The sequence below is a fragment of the Lissotriton helveticus genome, chromosome 2_1 (genome assembly GCF_964261635.1).
Source record: "Lissotriton helveticus chromosome 2_1, aLisHel1.1, whole genome shotgun sequence".
NCBI classification, from domain to species: domain Eukaryota; kingdom Metazoa; phylum Chordata; class Amphibia; order Caudata; family Salamandridae; genus Lissotriton; species Lissotriton helveticus.
The window spans coordinates 1062909950-1062925387 of NC_136059.1; the positions used below are offsets into that span (position 1 = coordinate 1062909950).

The 15438-nt window shown below is 44.8% G+C and overlaps 1 protein-coding gene across 1 annotated transcript in view; it reads left to right on the forward strand.

Annotated features, from left to right (window-relative positions):
- Window positions 1-12814, forward strand: part of PRUNE2 (prune homolog 2 with BCH domain) — a 1307647-nt gene extending 1294833 nt beyond the window's left edge. Inside the window, exon 19 of the mRNA XM_078677810.1 lies at window positions 11948-12814. Within this exon, the coding sequence (XP_078533936.1) occupies window positions 11948-11978 (31 nt within the window). The 3' untranslated portion in view covers window positions 11979-12814. The remainder of the gene's footprint in view (window positions 1-11947) is intronic.
- The last annotated feature ends 2624 nt before the right edge of the window (window positions 12815-15438 follow it).

Genomic DNA, 15438 nt, shown 5'->3' on the forward strand with positions numbered 1-15438 from the left:
CCACCCGTGCGGCGCACCGGGGGATTGCCCGGTGCCCGCTACAGCCAGTCCGGGCCTGCGCTTACAGGATTACAACCAGTTGTGAGAGAAATGTGGAGTTTAAAGGTACCGTTACTGTGGAGTTGCATAGTCTGTTAAAGGGAGAGGTGATCCTTTGGAGAAAAACGAGATCTGGACTACCATAAGAAGAAAAGACTCCTGATCTTCCTGGACTACAGTCATGCCATGCAGTTCTGGTGGAGCCAGTTGTGAATCATCAAAAGAGAACTGCTCTAGTTAAATATTGAGACATCAATGTGTAGGGCTATCTGAAACTTGAAACTGATGAAGCCATCCTAGAGTCTTACTTTTTTACCTACACAATGTTGGGATAGATACAATTACTCCTTCTTGGGCCAGCCAGGACAGTTTCTTTCTTTCGTTTACAGTTTTAATATGAGGTACTGCCTACATTTGTGAGTTTGCATTTTCTTAGTTCCCATGAGTAGCGTTTTCTGGTTGTTATTCTGATTCACCCACATGCCTTTCGCCCCCTTGCTCTGTTATACTTCAGTTGTATAGCAGACTCGAATTGGATTGTAGACCTGGTAACTGTGATTTTACATTGACAAGAACTATTTAATCTTAAACTTTTTCAATCACTAGAGATTATTGCAGAAATAAAACTTCCATAAAATCTCAGCAAATTGTACAACATTGCATTTTATTTCGTGGGACAACTTGGTGTTCATAAATTATAATTGCAAATCATGGAATGTATTATGAGAGAAATAAAGTGTTAAAGTTGAAATCAGATATGCAAAAACCATAATTGACAATAGCAGCATCAGCCTGCAAAACATCAGTCACAATTACGAATTTTGTTTACGTTGAAAGAATTGTTCCAGCAAGCAGTGCAAAGAAAATGTTTTGGTCATGTCTGCTAAGCATGAAACTATTTATCATGGCACAGTTCTTCAATAAACATCAGTTGTTTCTGTCAAAAGTATATGGACAGTAGCTAGCATGCAATAGTATTTATTATGAGCCATATTTATCAAATGGTTGCGTCACTTTTGCGCGTCACTTTTGCAACACGCAACGTGGTGCAAAAGTGATGCAAACCCTAAGATGCGATTTATCAAGCCACGCAAGGCTCCCTTGCATGTCCCCGAGCGGCTTGATAAATTCAGAGTACTGCAACACAACGTAAATCCTTGCGTTGTGTTACTGTCCCCAGTGAGGCATTTCAGGGGGCAGCATGGGAGTTCCCACATAAAACCCATGGACTTTGACCGATTCCCAGGTTTACCTTTACTGGTAGATCTGGGAATGCGCCAAAATGCTGCGTCTTTCCAGGGGAAGCGTTACAAGGAGAAATATGTGTATTTCTCCTTGTTTTCTCCTCTTTCTTTGTGTGCATTTTGCAGCACACATAGAAAGAGGAAAATGCCTCTCAGAATTGTTTTCGAGCAGGAAGATGTTCCTTCCTGCATATAAATAATCCTGCTTGCAATGCAGGCACCCTTGCATCATATTGCAAGAGTGCCTGTGTTGGCACTAAGCCGCACAGTGTACACTAGCACTGGGAAAAGAAAGAAATGCGCCATACTGTGTTAAATACGGTGTATTCCTGCCCTTTCCTTGTCAGGCAGCGCAGCAAGGTGACTTGCTGTGCTGTGCCACTTTTCTTAAATAGAGCCCCAGTTTTTTTTTATCCCTGGATTGTCTGGCCAGGGAATCTATGTCAAGATAAAGTACTCAATACCGTAACAAAGTTCAGACGTTTCCCTTTGTATTCCCCAGGTGGGCCCTCCTCTTGCCCCACCCCACCGTGCACCCACCTCCCCACCCAGTCACCTCAATCCAGCCCCTGCTGCACCTCACTGCCATGTGACAATCAAACATCCAACCCCTCCCCCAGGTAAATTCTCATTGCACCCAACTCTGTCTCCCCAGTCATATATGTATATATGAATCCCACCCATTACTTTTCCCACATTCTCAACTGTAGCCTAAACTGGAGTGTGGCATACAAGTGACTCCTGCTCACTTAATGTGTTGGACTCTGCTCCAGGTCCATGCCTGTAACCATTAAGAAAGCAATGGCAGGGTTCTGGCCACCCCGGTAGCCACTTCAATTAACCTGATTGTCTTGTAATAGCTGCAACGTGCACAAAGTACAATAAACAAGAGAACAATAAAGCAAGGAGGGACAAGTTTGTGAAACACTGTTCTCAAGTTCTGGTTACTGTATAAAAACACCAAGGTCAGGGGGTCGCAGCAGTTGCATGTGAAGGCCCATAGCTCACTAGATTTGTTCTCCCTCAGCGTCTGCACCGCATATCTCCTCACAATCAAGGCCAGTAACTCAGGCGGTGTATGATAAGGGGGCCTGAACTCCCCAAAGCAAACACAAGGAGATAATGGACGGAGCGCTCAAACTTTTCAGACACTCATCCCCAGTCACAGATCTGGGTTGAATCCATCATCGTTCTTTAGCTCCCTTCACCACCCCAGTTCAGACCCAGCCATATGCAAATCAGTCGACCCTGTTCCTCATGGGTACAGTCCAGGCCAAACTGCCAAGCCAGGTCTTCCCTGGACCAGAAACAAGCATCCTTGGCTCGGTTTCGGGGTAACAACCCTCATCAGCCAGGCTAGCTTGAATCCAGTGGCAAAGTGAGCAAGGGACCCACATCTGGTCATACCCTGCCATCTTAGGGTGAACAAAGCAAATACAAGATGATGATGGACAGAGTGCTGAAATTTTCAGACACTCACCCCCAGTCACAGATATCGGTTAAATCCATCATCGTTTTTTATCTCACTTCGCCACCTTAGTTCAGGCCTAGCCATATGCAAATCAGGCCTGAACCCACGCCTCAAGGGCTAGAGAGGAACAGGCATCTAGTCGCTCTCTTCCCTGTCATGGCATTCAGTCTCTTCAAGCCCGTACTGTGCAGCAAGCAGGGGATGGTCTATTAGTCCATGTCAACAGCGATGTGGCTCCTCAAGAAAGGACTCGTCTTCAATTTTCTCCACACCGCGTCCACCCTCAGCAGTCCCTCGAGGGGGGAAAAGGGCCAGCAGAAGTTCCTATAGCCAGTAGCCCACGGGGGATTGCCACACCCCAGCCTATTATGCCAACTCCACAGAAGCAATGAGGCCTGTCTCATAGGACTGCCTAGCACCACCACGCTATTAGTCCATTGGGGGGAGGAATCTCCATAGCCTTCTGCCCATCCCGTTGCGTACCTACTTTCACCCTGATGGGCCACAGTGCTCAAGCACGGTCACTACAGTTCCTCCCAACAGCACGTTGGGTCACCGCTCTTCCCTCGGATGTCCACTGGGCCAACCAGAGCATTTCCAGTTGGCCCCGCAGCAGCCAGGCCTTGGTGGATGGGTCACCTGCCTTGAACCTCCCGCAGGGCCACTGGAGGCAATCAACCCACTCCGCCAACTTTTTGACTACCCAGTAGACAAAGGGGGAAGCCAGCACCTCCAGGGCTGCACCGTGGGCTCCGACATGAGCAAATCCACCATTCAGGTTGCCACAAGCAGCAACCTCATGCCCATGGCCTCACACAGAAACCCCTTGGGACCTGGGCTCCAGCATGCTGCAAATTCAGGGTTGTCACACTCCATCCTCACCATTGCCTCCAATGCAGGCATCACACTGGGGCCACGCAGCAAAAGTCTTAGGCCCCCAGCCCATCACTCACATTGGCCCACTATTTCGCCAGGCTGAAGGGCCCACTTGTGCAAAAAGAGTCACAGATGCTATCATATGGGGCCACCAGCCACCATATACTGAGTTGCGCATGATTAGTGCACCCCAGTGCACTACATGGCACAGGATGATGCAGGATAATGAGCAAGAGTCCGGGAACCAGCCTCTGAATCGTGTTGTCAGCCATCGTGCAGGTAATGCACCCCCATACACAAATATATTTAAATAAAGTGGGATAGTTAATACAATGGCTCTCCAGCAGCTCTTACAGAGCTGTCCCTTTGGGATTGTGCACAGGCAAGGATCAAACTCTCTTGCAGAATAGAATTGACTTTGGGTTTTCTGATATGGTGAGTCTTGATCAGTGAACATAGTGCCCACAATTCAGTACAGTGGGTGTCTATGGTTAAAACTTTGGTACAATACACATTAGGTGTAGGTAGCATAGCCTTCCCACCAAATTTTACGGAAAACCTGCAGGGCAGCTTTCTTGTTCAATAGTATGGCTGCACTTTTTGACACCTTTTTGTGCCGATGACATTACTGAGGCAAACATGTTGACGTATTAACCCAATTAACATTAAGGGCTTCATTTTGATGTCAGGCGGACTACCACCAACAGGGCGTCGGTGGTGGTGTGCATGACATTGGGGCCATCGGTTCAACCGCCAGACTGCAATACCAGCAGTCGGGTCGATGATGTCGGGGGGAAAGACGGTCGTCTCCGACGGGGGGCGGCGGTCGGATTCTAATCCCTACAATGGAGGTGGTGCCTGCACAGGCCCTGCTGTAGGGATTAAGATGTCCCTTTCCGCTGTCATTTCATGGCAGTCCCTCCTCCATGAGAATGCAGTCAGAAACAGACTTTGGGGGCCCAAGCAGGGCCCCAGTTCCTCATGGGCCACTGCTGTGTGGCTACGGGGGCACATTTGGTGCCCCCACCACACATCCATGCGCACGTGCCAGGCACCAAATGGTGCCTGGCACGCGGTGCACAGATGTTTGTAAAGAACCTTTTTCTACAGTGGCTTGTGCTGAGACCCTTTTCTGAGCTGCAGCAGAAGCCACAGTAGAAAAAGACATTTTACAACCGCCTGCAAGTCAGTCGTATCATAATAGGGTGGGCAGAACCGGCGACACATTGTCAGACGGTCACTAGCCCCCAGCGATAGCTCATCCCACCGCCATCGTAATCAAGCCCTAAGTATGTTAAATTTGCAGGAAAGGGAAAATCTACTGATTAGAAACTCAGCCAATACCACTAAAGAAAAATGTTGCAAATCTAGGTTTCTCCATTTCTCAAAATTTGCATATTTATTATAATATAAAAGTTTTCATTAAAGAAAGCAAACGTTGATCAAAAAAGATAATTGGCATAGATGAAATCATAATAATACCAAAGATCCACATGTTACTAACCCTCGCAACTAAAAATATACAGCAGTTCTGTCTATTCTGAATGGAGCTAACAGAATAGAATAATAATGTGAGCAATGCCTCTCTAAACTAATAAACAGCACTTCTAAAATGTGCAATGCAAAATGTAGAAATATCTCATGTCTAAAATATATGAATGTCTAAAGCGAGTGTCTAAAGAAAAAAAAAATCATAATAACATAATGTTTGCAGATCAATTATAATGTTTTAGACCAAGACAGTTTCATGGCTTGTCATAGAGACGTTGTACTAAAATGTTAGGGTCACAGCATTTGTATTTGTGATATTTCTAGATCGCATTAGACTAGAAGGCATCAAAGCGATATGAGCAAAGGAAAAACAGTACCTGAAGTCAACAAACCTACTGTAATGAGTCACCTAACCATGCCTAATCCACAAAAAGCCAGGTTTTAATTTGATTGTGGAACATCAGGTGCGAACTCTGGCTCCTGCTCTGTCCAGGAAGGGAGTTCCACAGCCTGGCAGCCACCACTGTGAAAGCAGGTTTCCTCTATCTGGCTTTCTCACATCATGGAACTGCTACCTTATGGCATCCTGTAGATCTCAAAAATCTCCTGAGAACATACCAATTCAGGGTTGTCCTAAGATAGAACTAAGCGTGCAGACCCATTCTGATTGACTTGGACCATGTTTAACGAAAGTTGGTTGATGTTTAAATACAGGGCACTGCAGTAGTCTATGGAGGGAGTGATAGGTGCAATGACCACTAATGCCCAGAGCTCTTTTGGAAGCTGGTGCAATAGTTTCTTCAAGATCCTGATTATCCAAAACCAAGAAGTCACTGTTCTGTTGACCTGGGTGTTGAAGGTCCCAGTGTTGTCAAACATCACACCCATAGTTTTGGCCACTGGTATGAATGCCGGTGATACCTGATTCGGAATGGCCAACCGACTACCTTGTATCATTGTCAGTCAGTCAGTCAGAAATGTTTCTGAGTCGGTCAGAAACATGGCTTCTGACACGGGTTCGGTCAAACCGAATGCGGTTCGGAGCCTTTCCGACCAACATCCTAATGAGGCCCTTAGTTGTGAGTTCCAGATACCTTATCCAGTTTAAAGTAGCTCTGGGCATCTAAATGTACAGGTGATGGCTGGTATGATGGACATCCAGAGTACAAGTCTGAGGGACCATATGCAAGTTGAAGAGGCTTGGGAAAGGGATAACCTTGAGTTGACAGTAGTTGGAGTGCGATGGTTGGTAAATAATAAGAACTGTGACTGAGCAGTACCCCCAATTCCTTTGAATGGGGTAAGGCATTTAATACATTATGGTCAGTGATGTCAAATTGTGATGAGAGGTGCAATATGATGAATGTAATGGCTTAATAGCTTAAAATGTATATTTGTGCATTTGTGAGGAAGGCTTACCTTAAGTGGGAAAAACTAACTCAGATAGCCTTCAAAAAATGAGTTCCCCAGGTTGAGTCACAGAAAAAAGAAAATCTGACAGGGCAATAAACACATTGTCCCCTATACTCATACAAAGGGCATGACCTTATATTCAGTTGGAATTCCCCCCATTCAGAGTATATCCAGGGAATATCTGTTCTGCCCACCTCAATGTCTGAAACATAGACTAGTAGATAGATTGCTAGTTTGGTCAGGTAATAATAATAATAATAATAATAATAATCCACATTTGTAAAGCGCACAATCACCCGTAAGGGTCTCTAGGCGCTGGGGGCCGTCGGGGAAGATTAAGCAAGCTATTGCCCAGAGTCACATGGTGCTGGGCTGACCTGCCGCCGGAGCCGGGGATCGAACCCTGATCCCCAGATTCCAGCGTCAGTCGCCCTGGCCGTGGCGCCACACCTCTCCCTAAAGGTAAAGGATGGTATTCAGGAAGGTATTGTATGGAACACACAGAGTAAATTCCCATGCTGCCTCGTAAATACCATTGTCTAATACATTATCAATCATTAAACTCCTTTCTCATTAGATACTTAGGCCCAGATTTACTAAGCCCGCAAGTCAATGCAAGGTATCACAGAACTAAAGTGATATTTACTTAGCCGCGGAAAGCCACCTTGCGTGGATTAGTGTACTCAGAGTAACACAAGGCAGTGCAAATCGCTGCCTTATGTTAATCTGCATTGGGATGGTATTCCATGGGCATTCCTACACATCCACCTATGGATTATGGAGCATTTCCAGATTTACTAAGGATAGTAAACTTGACAATTTGTCAAAATACTACGACATCCCAACAGAGGCATAACCGGGAGAAATATGTTTATTTCTCCTCGTTATGTTGTCTTGCTGCGCGTGCTGCATTATGCACCACACACAAAAAGGGGAAAATGTCTATTGGTTTTGCCAGTGCTTGTTTTCTCTGTGTCCAAGAGAAGGGTAAATCGAGTTCTTTCTCAGTCTCTCGAGTAACAGTGTCCACTACAGATGTGTGTGTTATGGAGAGCAAACATGGTATATTGCTCTTACCCGACTAGTAGCCCTTCCCATATTTTGCATCAGTGATTATGCACGTTCTGCTTTTCTTGCCAGCTTTTGCAGTGTAAGGAAGCAAACATTCTGTGAGGTAGGGCAAGACCTTCGTGGGTTAGTACAGTTCTGTTCCTTGCGCACTTTGCAGGCACTTGCATTAAGCGTGATGGAAGCCTTGTTAAGGATGACAAAATGCTGTAGCATGGTCACGTACTGAAAGTGATCAGTTCTGGCCTGGGAAAAATTCGTATTTCTATGAACTGAATCCTGTATAATATATACATTGGCATGTCCTTGTCATGAACAGGCACAGGTACTTAGTAGGCTATTTTACTAGTGAATGACGATGTGTCTAGTTAAATGTAGCTCAATGCAATATGCGGCTGCATACATACATCATGTGCAGAGTGCCTCGAGCTATAGGTGTGTCTAACTCCTACTTTAAAAGCGGTCTGCCTCTATTTCTAATATGTGGTTTATGTTCTGAAAATCTAAGCTACGTAGCTACAACTTGGGAATGACCATCTCCTGACACTGTTTATGTTTGTGGAAAGTGACAATTTCTCCAGAAGCTGGCAGAACTCAAAATAGCACATTATTCGGCCGAGCCATATATACTCACACTAAGGTCCCTAAAATTGTACTAACAAATGCACTCTGATTCATTCCTCCACCCCTAATAATGCCCTCCCCATTTTTAATCGCCCAGTGCCTACGAAAAAATGAATGTTTCCTTGTGTAACGTAACTGGTGCTCATGTAAAGCAAAACAAAAATCCTATTCTTCAAATATAAAATCAAACGACGTCCTATCTGCCCCAGACCCAGGCCGGATCTATTTTTGTCAAACAATGAAATGCCCCTCTGGTAATTTCAATCCTAGGCACACACTCAGCTCAAAAAAACATCCATACAAACAGCTACCACAGTTGTAACAAGCAGCCGGAATCGGAAAATGCAGAATTGTTCAAAATGCGAAAAAACTAGTATATGTGTGGTAAAACCGTACAGTTTATTAAAAAGAGAAATAACCAGTTCTGGCTTGTAAACAATAATCAATGCACAAATACATTAAAAATTCACAAATACATTGGCAATATACATCATAATAAAAAAGCATAAAGGTTCAAAACAATCCTAGGGACAGAAGAAAGAAATAACAATTCCTAAGAACTAAGGGAGAGCTACAGAAGTGTACTAGAGATCAATCCTGATTATTAATTGTAATTTTTGTGTCAGGTTTATTGTCTCCCAACCGGACTCAAAGTAGTTCTCCTTTTCTTGTGTATCAACGCGTTTCGGTGGGCAATCAATTTCTAGCCAACACCTTCCTCAGGATAATAAATTATACCATCCCATTAGAACCATAGATGCCTTAGTCATTCAACAACACATTCGTATCACTACCAAACCTCCCACTCTATATGGTAGGCTTCATCTTTATCATATCCAGCACGGAAATTATAGAGCTGCGTCGCTCGTGGCTCGTGCTCAGAAATATAAATTGGGCGACCGTGATACGCAGGTTGCGTGGCCCCGAGTTCACTGACATTACGTAGACGTAAGACACGACGAGGAGCATGTCGTCGGTTGTTAAAAACTTGGCAAATAGGAAAATTCTAGCGCCCTCTGAATGAGGATGCCCGCAATTGTCTGGATGCACCCAACACCCGATATATAAATCTGCCTGTGTGGATTCAAAGGGATAGCGTAGTCCTTATTGGAGACACCCCGCGTCCGGTAATGTCCTGTGTATAAACGGGGCTCACGCCTCCACGTCGTATGGACAGCTCCATTTTTGTCCTTGTGGCTCTTCTTTCTCCTTCGTTCTCAGCTTGTAAACCTTACCTGTTCTCCCGTGCCATTACCTGAGCTCTTTTAACCACTTAGTTCCACTGATAAATCATATACAAGAATAAAAACTCTGACACCTATCCAGACTCTGCATTCTTCTAATATGGACCTTCATCTTTTTATAAAGGTGCGGTTTTCATGTACCAAGGGATTGAGATAATGCCCCGGCTCCCATGGGCGATTTGACGGTGACACTGGTCACCGACATCATCTGCCGACACGCCCTTGTCATTGCTTTCTCAGTGTCTCCTGAGCTGTGAGCTTCTTCCGTACCACTGCAAGGGACTTGCCTTAACAACTCCCAACATTGTTTCATTTTGTGGAAAAGACCACTTAACTCAGAAGCAAGTAAACCTCCAATCACGCATTCTTGGTCCAAGCTAGTCTCCCTAAGTTCCACAAAATAGTGAAGTCTAACCCATTCCCCCACTCGCAAACATTGCCCTACCCAAATAACATCTGTTGTTTTCCTTAACGCCCAGCACACCATGACTGTTATATTTAGTGAACTGTGGTTCTGCAGACATAATCCCAAATAATTGTCTTTCCAGCCTACCCATTCTAGGCCAGCATGTCTTCTTCTTCCATGATTCTGGTTTTTTTCCTCGATTTCTCAGCTCGTCAACCTTCAATGCTTTCCCCCGACCTTCACATGATCTCTCTCCTCTGCCACCAGAAAAGCCCTCGATCTCTCTCATCTGCCACCAGATAAGCCCTCCCCTTATGCGTTCTTCCTACACCCCACCCTCTTTATCCCAGCTTATATCTTCCATTCCAATCAACTCTCCAGTACCTCAATCTCCTTGTTCAGGCACACCATGCCTAAACAACATTGGTCATTTCTACTAAATCACACATCATGACACACATTACACCTGCATTTCTGGTGTTACAGAAACCTGATACCTCTCCGTTTACTTCTATCTGTGCCCTAATATGGCCATCTGCTGTCAGGTGGACCACATCTTTCTCTCTTAAGTGGAACAGGATCAGATGCAGCCAGGGACCCTTCTTACTTAACTCCCAAAGCATGGGTAGTAGCTAGCCCCATGTCATGCCCCCTATCCATTCAGTGCCACCCAGAATGGCTGCCACACACCTGATCTACTGGCCCATGACAAGGTTGTGACGAGCGGGCTGTATGCCACCATACCTGGGCTATTGACCCTCTTAGTTAATCTCTCAGCTTCCTCTTTCTGTTATCTTGTTCACCCCTACTTCCAGTTTCCTCACTTCTCTCTGTGGTTCTCTTGCTCAGCTACTTGAGGTGAGGGGTCTTCCAGTAGCCTCCACCCTCTCTATGCTGCCCTGAGAGGCCACCCCAGGCCGTGCATCTGTTGCCATCGTTTTAGGGGCATTTGCTTCTTTACGTGGCCCTTCAAACAGGAATCCTAGATTTGAAGAAATTCCACTCCATTTCACAGCTGTCGGTCCTGTCTGGAACCACGCTCCCTCTGGCGCATTAGATCACCGCTGTCACTCCAATCCATTTCACCCCTCCTCTTCTGGGCCTGCTCCAAACCAGCACTGTTACTCAACGAATTTGGATTCAATGCCTCCTGCATCTCTCTGCTTGGGCCACAACATGTCACCTCACCAACGCATCCAACGTCTCTGTTGCCTTGCCTAACAGGGGGCCTATCCCTGGGCCCTCCCTGACATTTAGTCCACTGCTGCTGTGCTATTGTCCTCTGAGACCCATGGACCTTTTTGTTCAGGGCGCAGCCTCCTTTTTCTGGGGTTTTCATGCATTTGTCACCCTCAATGACTGCATGGCATCCCCTTGTGGAGGGCCCTGACCTGCCTGTCTATTGCACCAGCACGCCCCCTGTCTCCACCTTGCGGGGCCCACCACTGCTTCCCTGCCTTGGGGTGGGGGGAACTATATGTCAGTATCGATGCAGAGACCCAACAGATGCCACCCTTTGTCGTCTACATCTTTTTCTATTTATGCTGCGGTGGAAACCTCTTCACTACCCTTAATAAGGCTATGATTTTCTCCACCTCTGCTCCCAGCCACCGTCTTCATTTTATTCACCAAGGGATTGAGGTAATAATGTCTCAGTGCTCATCAGTGGCATAGCAAGGGGGAGAGGGGTGGAGGAGTGCGGTACCCTACAATATCCCCCAAAGCCCTCTCTTAGCTGCGGACGTCGAAGGGCAGCAAACGCAGGGACTAACACGGGCGGCTAAAGGTCTACCTATGCAGCTGGTACTCATGCGGACTTGGACCATGACGTGGTGGCCAAAGAACCACCATCATCATCTGCGATGCGCCCTAGCCATTGCTTTTCCAATGTCCCCCTTGTGGTGGGACCCTTCTGCCCCACTGTGCATGTGAAAATAACCTTAGTGCATTTCATGTTACCTCAGATAGTGACCTTTTGTGTTTTTGGAACAGTACCTCTATTTGAATATGTATTGATGACGTAGTTTGACAAAATGCTGAGTAATAGTGATCTGTTTACTTTGTTTTAAAGCTACGACAAGAAACCAGAGGAAAAGTCATAACCACGTGTCCGACCTAGAAGAGGAAGCACTGCAGTCTGGAAGAAGTTGAAGATACCAGGGCACGAATGGGCAGTTTTTGATTGGCTGCTGTCATGTGCCATGAGGACATCGAGGGGAAGCGGCTGTGTTTCCCACCTAGAGATGTGAATTGGGGAATGAACATTTGGAAGTGAATATTGGAAAAAAAGAAACTTTGTCCGTAATCGTGTGTATATTTTTAAAGTAAAATTATTTTGCCAATTATGTGCCTCGAGCATGCACTTTGGTAAGGAAGTAAAGCCTCTTCGATTATGTTCTTTCATGCTCTGATCTTTATTTACTCCCTCTGTGTAACAAGAATTTTAATTAACAGCACACAATTCACTTGTTCGGCTGTATTTACCAAAGGTCTGCTTGCTTAAGATTCTGGATATAAGTGTTAACTCATGCAGGCTTTGTCAGCGAAGTTATTGGTATATAGTGAGTGGTCCCTGGCAATGTTTACACCTTTTAACTCACATTTGAGTTCAACCTACCTAACATTATCCATATCATTGGCTGTGGCCTTGTGAGGCAACTCTCAGTGAATTGAGGGTTTCAATGAAGATCTAGCTGAAAGGTAACCATCTACATATATCATGGTGCCAAGCTGCAAATGAGTGAAGCCATCACAAGAGATTTCCTCAGCAGAAAGGTGCTTTCACTGTCCTGTGTCTGAATATGTATTGTCTCAAGAAATACCGTCTGACATGGATGTACATTTTGTCTTAGTTACTCCAATGAGGTGGTATTTTTCTAAACGCTATTTAGGACACAATATTCATATTCTCACCAAGAAACAATGCTGCCATATCATACAACTTATTCTGCATTGACTTTGGTTATGCTATGTTGCAAACTGTTAGTTGTGAACTTTTATTGGGGGTATCTGATTTGTACCCACATATCTAATACTAATTGAAAATATACATTATTTTATTTATTTATTTTATTTTTAGCATTTGTTAGGTGCAAAACTAATCATCCCCACGGGGATCTCTCGGCGCCACAATATCAGAAGAGTGAAGGGGAGAAACAACTGATTAGTGACTAAGCAGCCAGGTTTTAAGACGTTTATTGAACAGACCAAAGGTGGGGCTAGTTTGAATGTTGACTGGCAGCTTGTTCCAGTGGGAAGGCGCAAGGTAGGAAAATGAGTTGAGTGACCTACCATTCTGATTTTGTTGATCCTCCTTGGACACAACCGTCGATTGCTCGACCTCAGTTGCCGACAAGGGGTATTCGGTATTAACTTCTTGCTGAGGTAGAGCAGGCCATGGCCCTGTAGAGTTTTAAATATCAGACATAGAAGCTTGAATAAGGATTGCTTCCTAATTAGCAACATTAGGAAAGATGTTCTTGGCCTTGCATACTGCATTTGATGATAATGCTTGGAATTATTGTGGGTAATCTCTAATGTTAACGTTAAAAGTCCAAGACTCAGTAACATGCCACACACTTTACTCATCCCACACCACCTTGTACTGCTATGAACTCCCCCAAAAAATCTAGACTCTTCCCTCTTCTATCCCCTTCCCTCTTCTATCCCTCCACTATTCACTCTCAATCCAAATAACAGACTAACATGTCAACCACCCAAATTAATTTCATTTTTCCCTATACTAACTTCCCTCCATCTTCCCTTTATTCACCCCAAACCCCCTTCTACGGCTATAAACTCCGTACAAACCACATTTCTAGACCCTTCCCTCTTTTATCCCTCCACTATTCCTTTTCAATCCAAATAAAAGACTAATATGTCCACTACTCAAATTAATTGCATAGTTCCCTATATTAATTTCCAATAATCCTGTTTGCGTTCCAAAGTAGTGTGCTACTCACTGAAAAGCACTTCAACACCTCATTAGGGGTAGCAAGACCTATAGAAATGCAAACCTTTTTCGCTCTTCTATCCCTCTACTATCCTTCTCGATCCAAATAACTGACTAACATATCCACTGCTCAGATTAGTTGATATTTCACTATACTAATACACCACTAATCCTTTATGGGTTCTGGAGTAGCGTGCTTTTCGCCGAAAAAGCACTTCAATGCCTTGTCTGGGGTAGTAAGTGCTATATAAATTAAATTACAAGTACTTTCCTTAAAAAGTTGCTTTATAGTTTGGACATTCCAGGTAAGATCCTGATAGCCAGATAATAGTATCACTGTGCAAAAAAGTGGGTTGTGAGATATGAATGAGTGCAAGGCCGGACTAGGAACCGAAACTGGCCCTGGCAAACTGCTCGGCCCGTACCCCTGGGGGTGTAGGGGGTGCGGCAGAGCTATTTGCTTGGGCCAGTTTTGGGCAATTTTGTTACAGGGGGCTGATATTGCTGGCCCCCGGTTACAAAAATGGCACCCCAGGGGCCCAAAACCGGCCCCCACCCTAGCGGCTCACCGGGGAAACGCCCGGTGCCCGCTATGGCAGTCCGGCCCTGAATGAGTGCATCATTTTGTCACCATTTTGCTCCTGATTGTGTGGCCATTTCAATCATCCCTTTGGTGGAAGTATCAGGCAAAGGGAGTGATGCACACAACACAGGCCCCACCTCACTTGTAGCATGGAGCATACTTGTGGAATGCACTGCAGGAACTCTTTGGTGGCAATCTGGCCTTTTCGGCCCAACAGAGTGCTTCTTTTCTCCACCCCCACCACACCTTGAAGTCCTCTAGGCCTCTCCACAGGCTAGTGTTACTTTAGGTGGCACTGACAATAATGCTTGATTTATTATAGCTGTACAGAGGCACAGTGACAGAGTATGTTGATAGTAAAAACTGTGCATCTTATGCACTCACCACCTTGTGTAAAAGTAATGCATATAAATGAGAAAACAGAATGAATACCAGTCAAAGAAATCGGGCATAGTAGACAAGCCATTTCTTTACATTTTCATATAAATGACCAACAGATGTATGCAATGCATCTAAGCTGGCTAAACAGTACTCTCCCTACAATGTGAACACCTGGACCTGATACTAAACAGCGACATTGGTTGATCTCATTTGTGCATGTCAATAAATTTTGGTTAAAGCGAGTCCTCAAAGCTAAATGTATTTAAAACATTTAAATATGTATTTATTAGGGATGCTGATGACTTGTGGGTTGGTATATTTTGCTTCCAATTTGGGTGGTATTCTGGAATATTTAACCTGTCATCTTCTGGGATTCAATTGTACTTATAAATATGTTTGTGCCAGCATAGCACTACAGGTCATAACTGCATTGGCTCCAATGTATGATTTCTTTGAGGCACGCACTCCTCAATGTGTACATCTGTAGCACCAGTAAATATATGAAAAGTGACTGATTGCCCAAAACTATTGAGCAACACAAAGGTTGTATTGCTTGGCGACTACTCAATTGTTTCCTCAAAAGTGATTTAATAACATCTAATGATTTTAAAATAGCTACCTCTCTATTTGGTCTGCTCCCTAATTA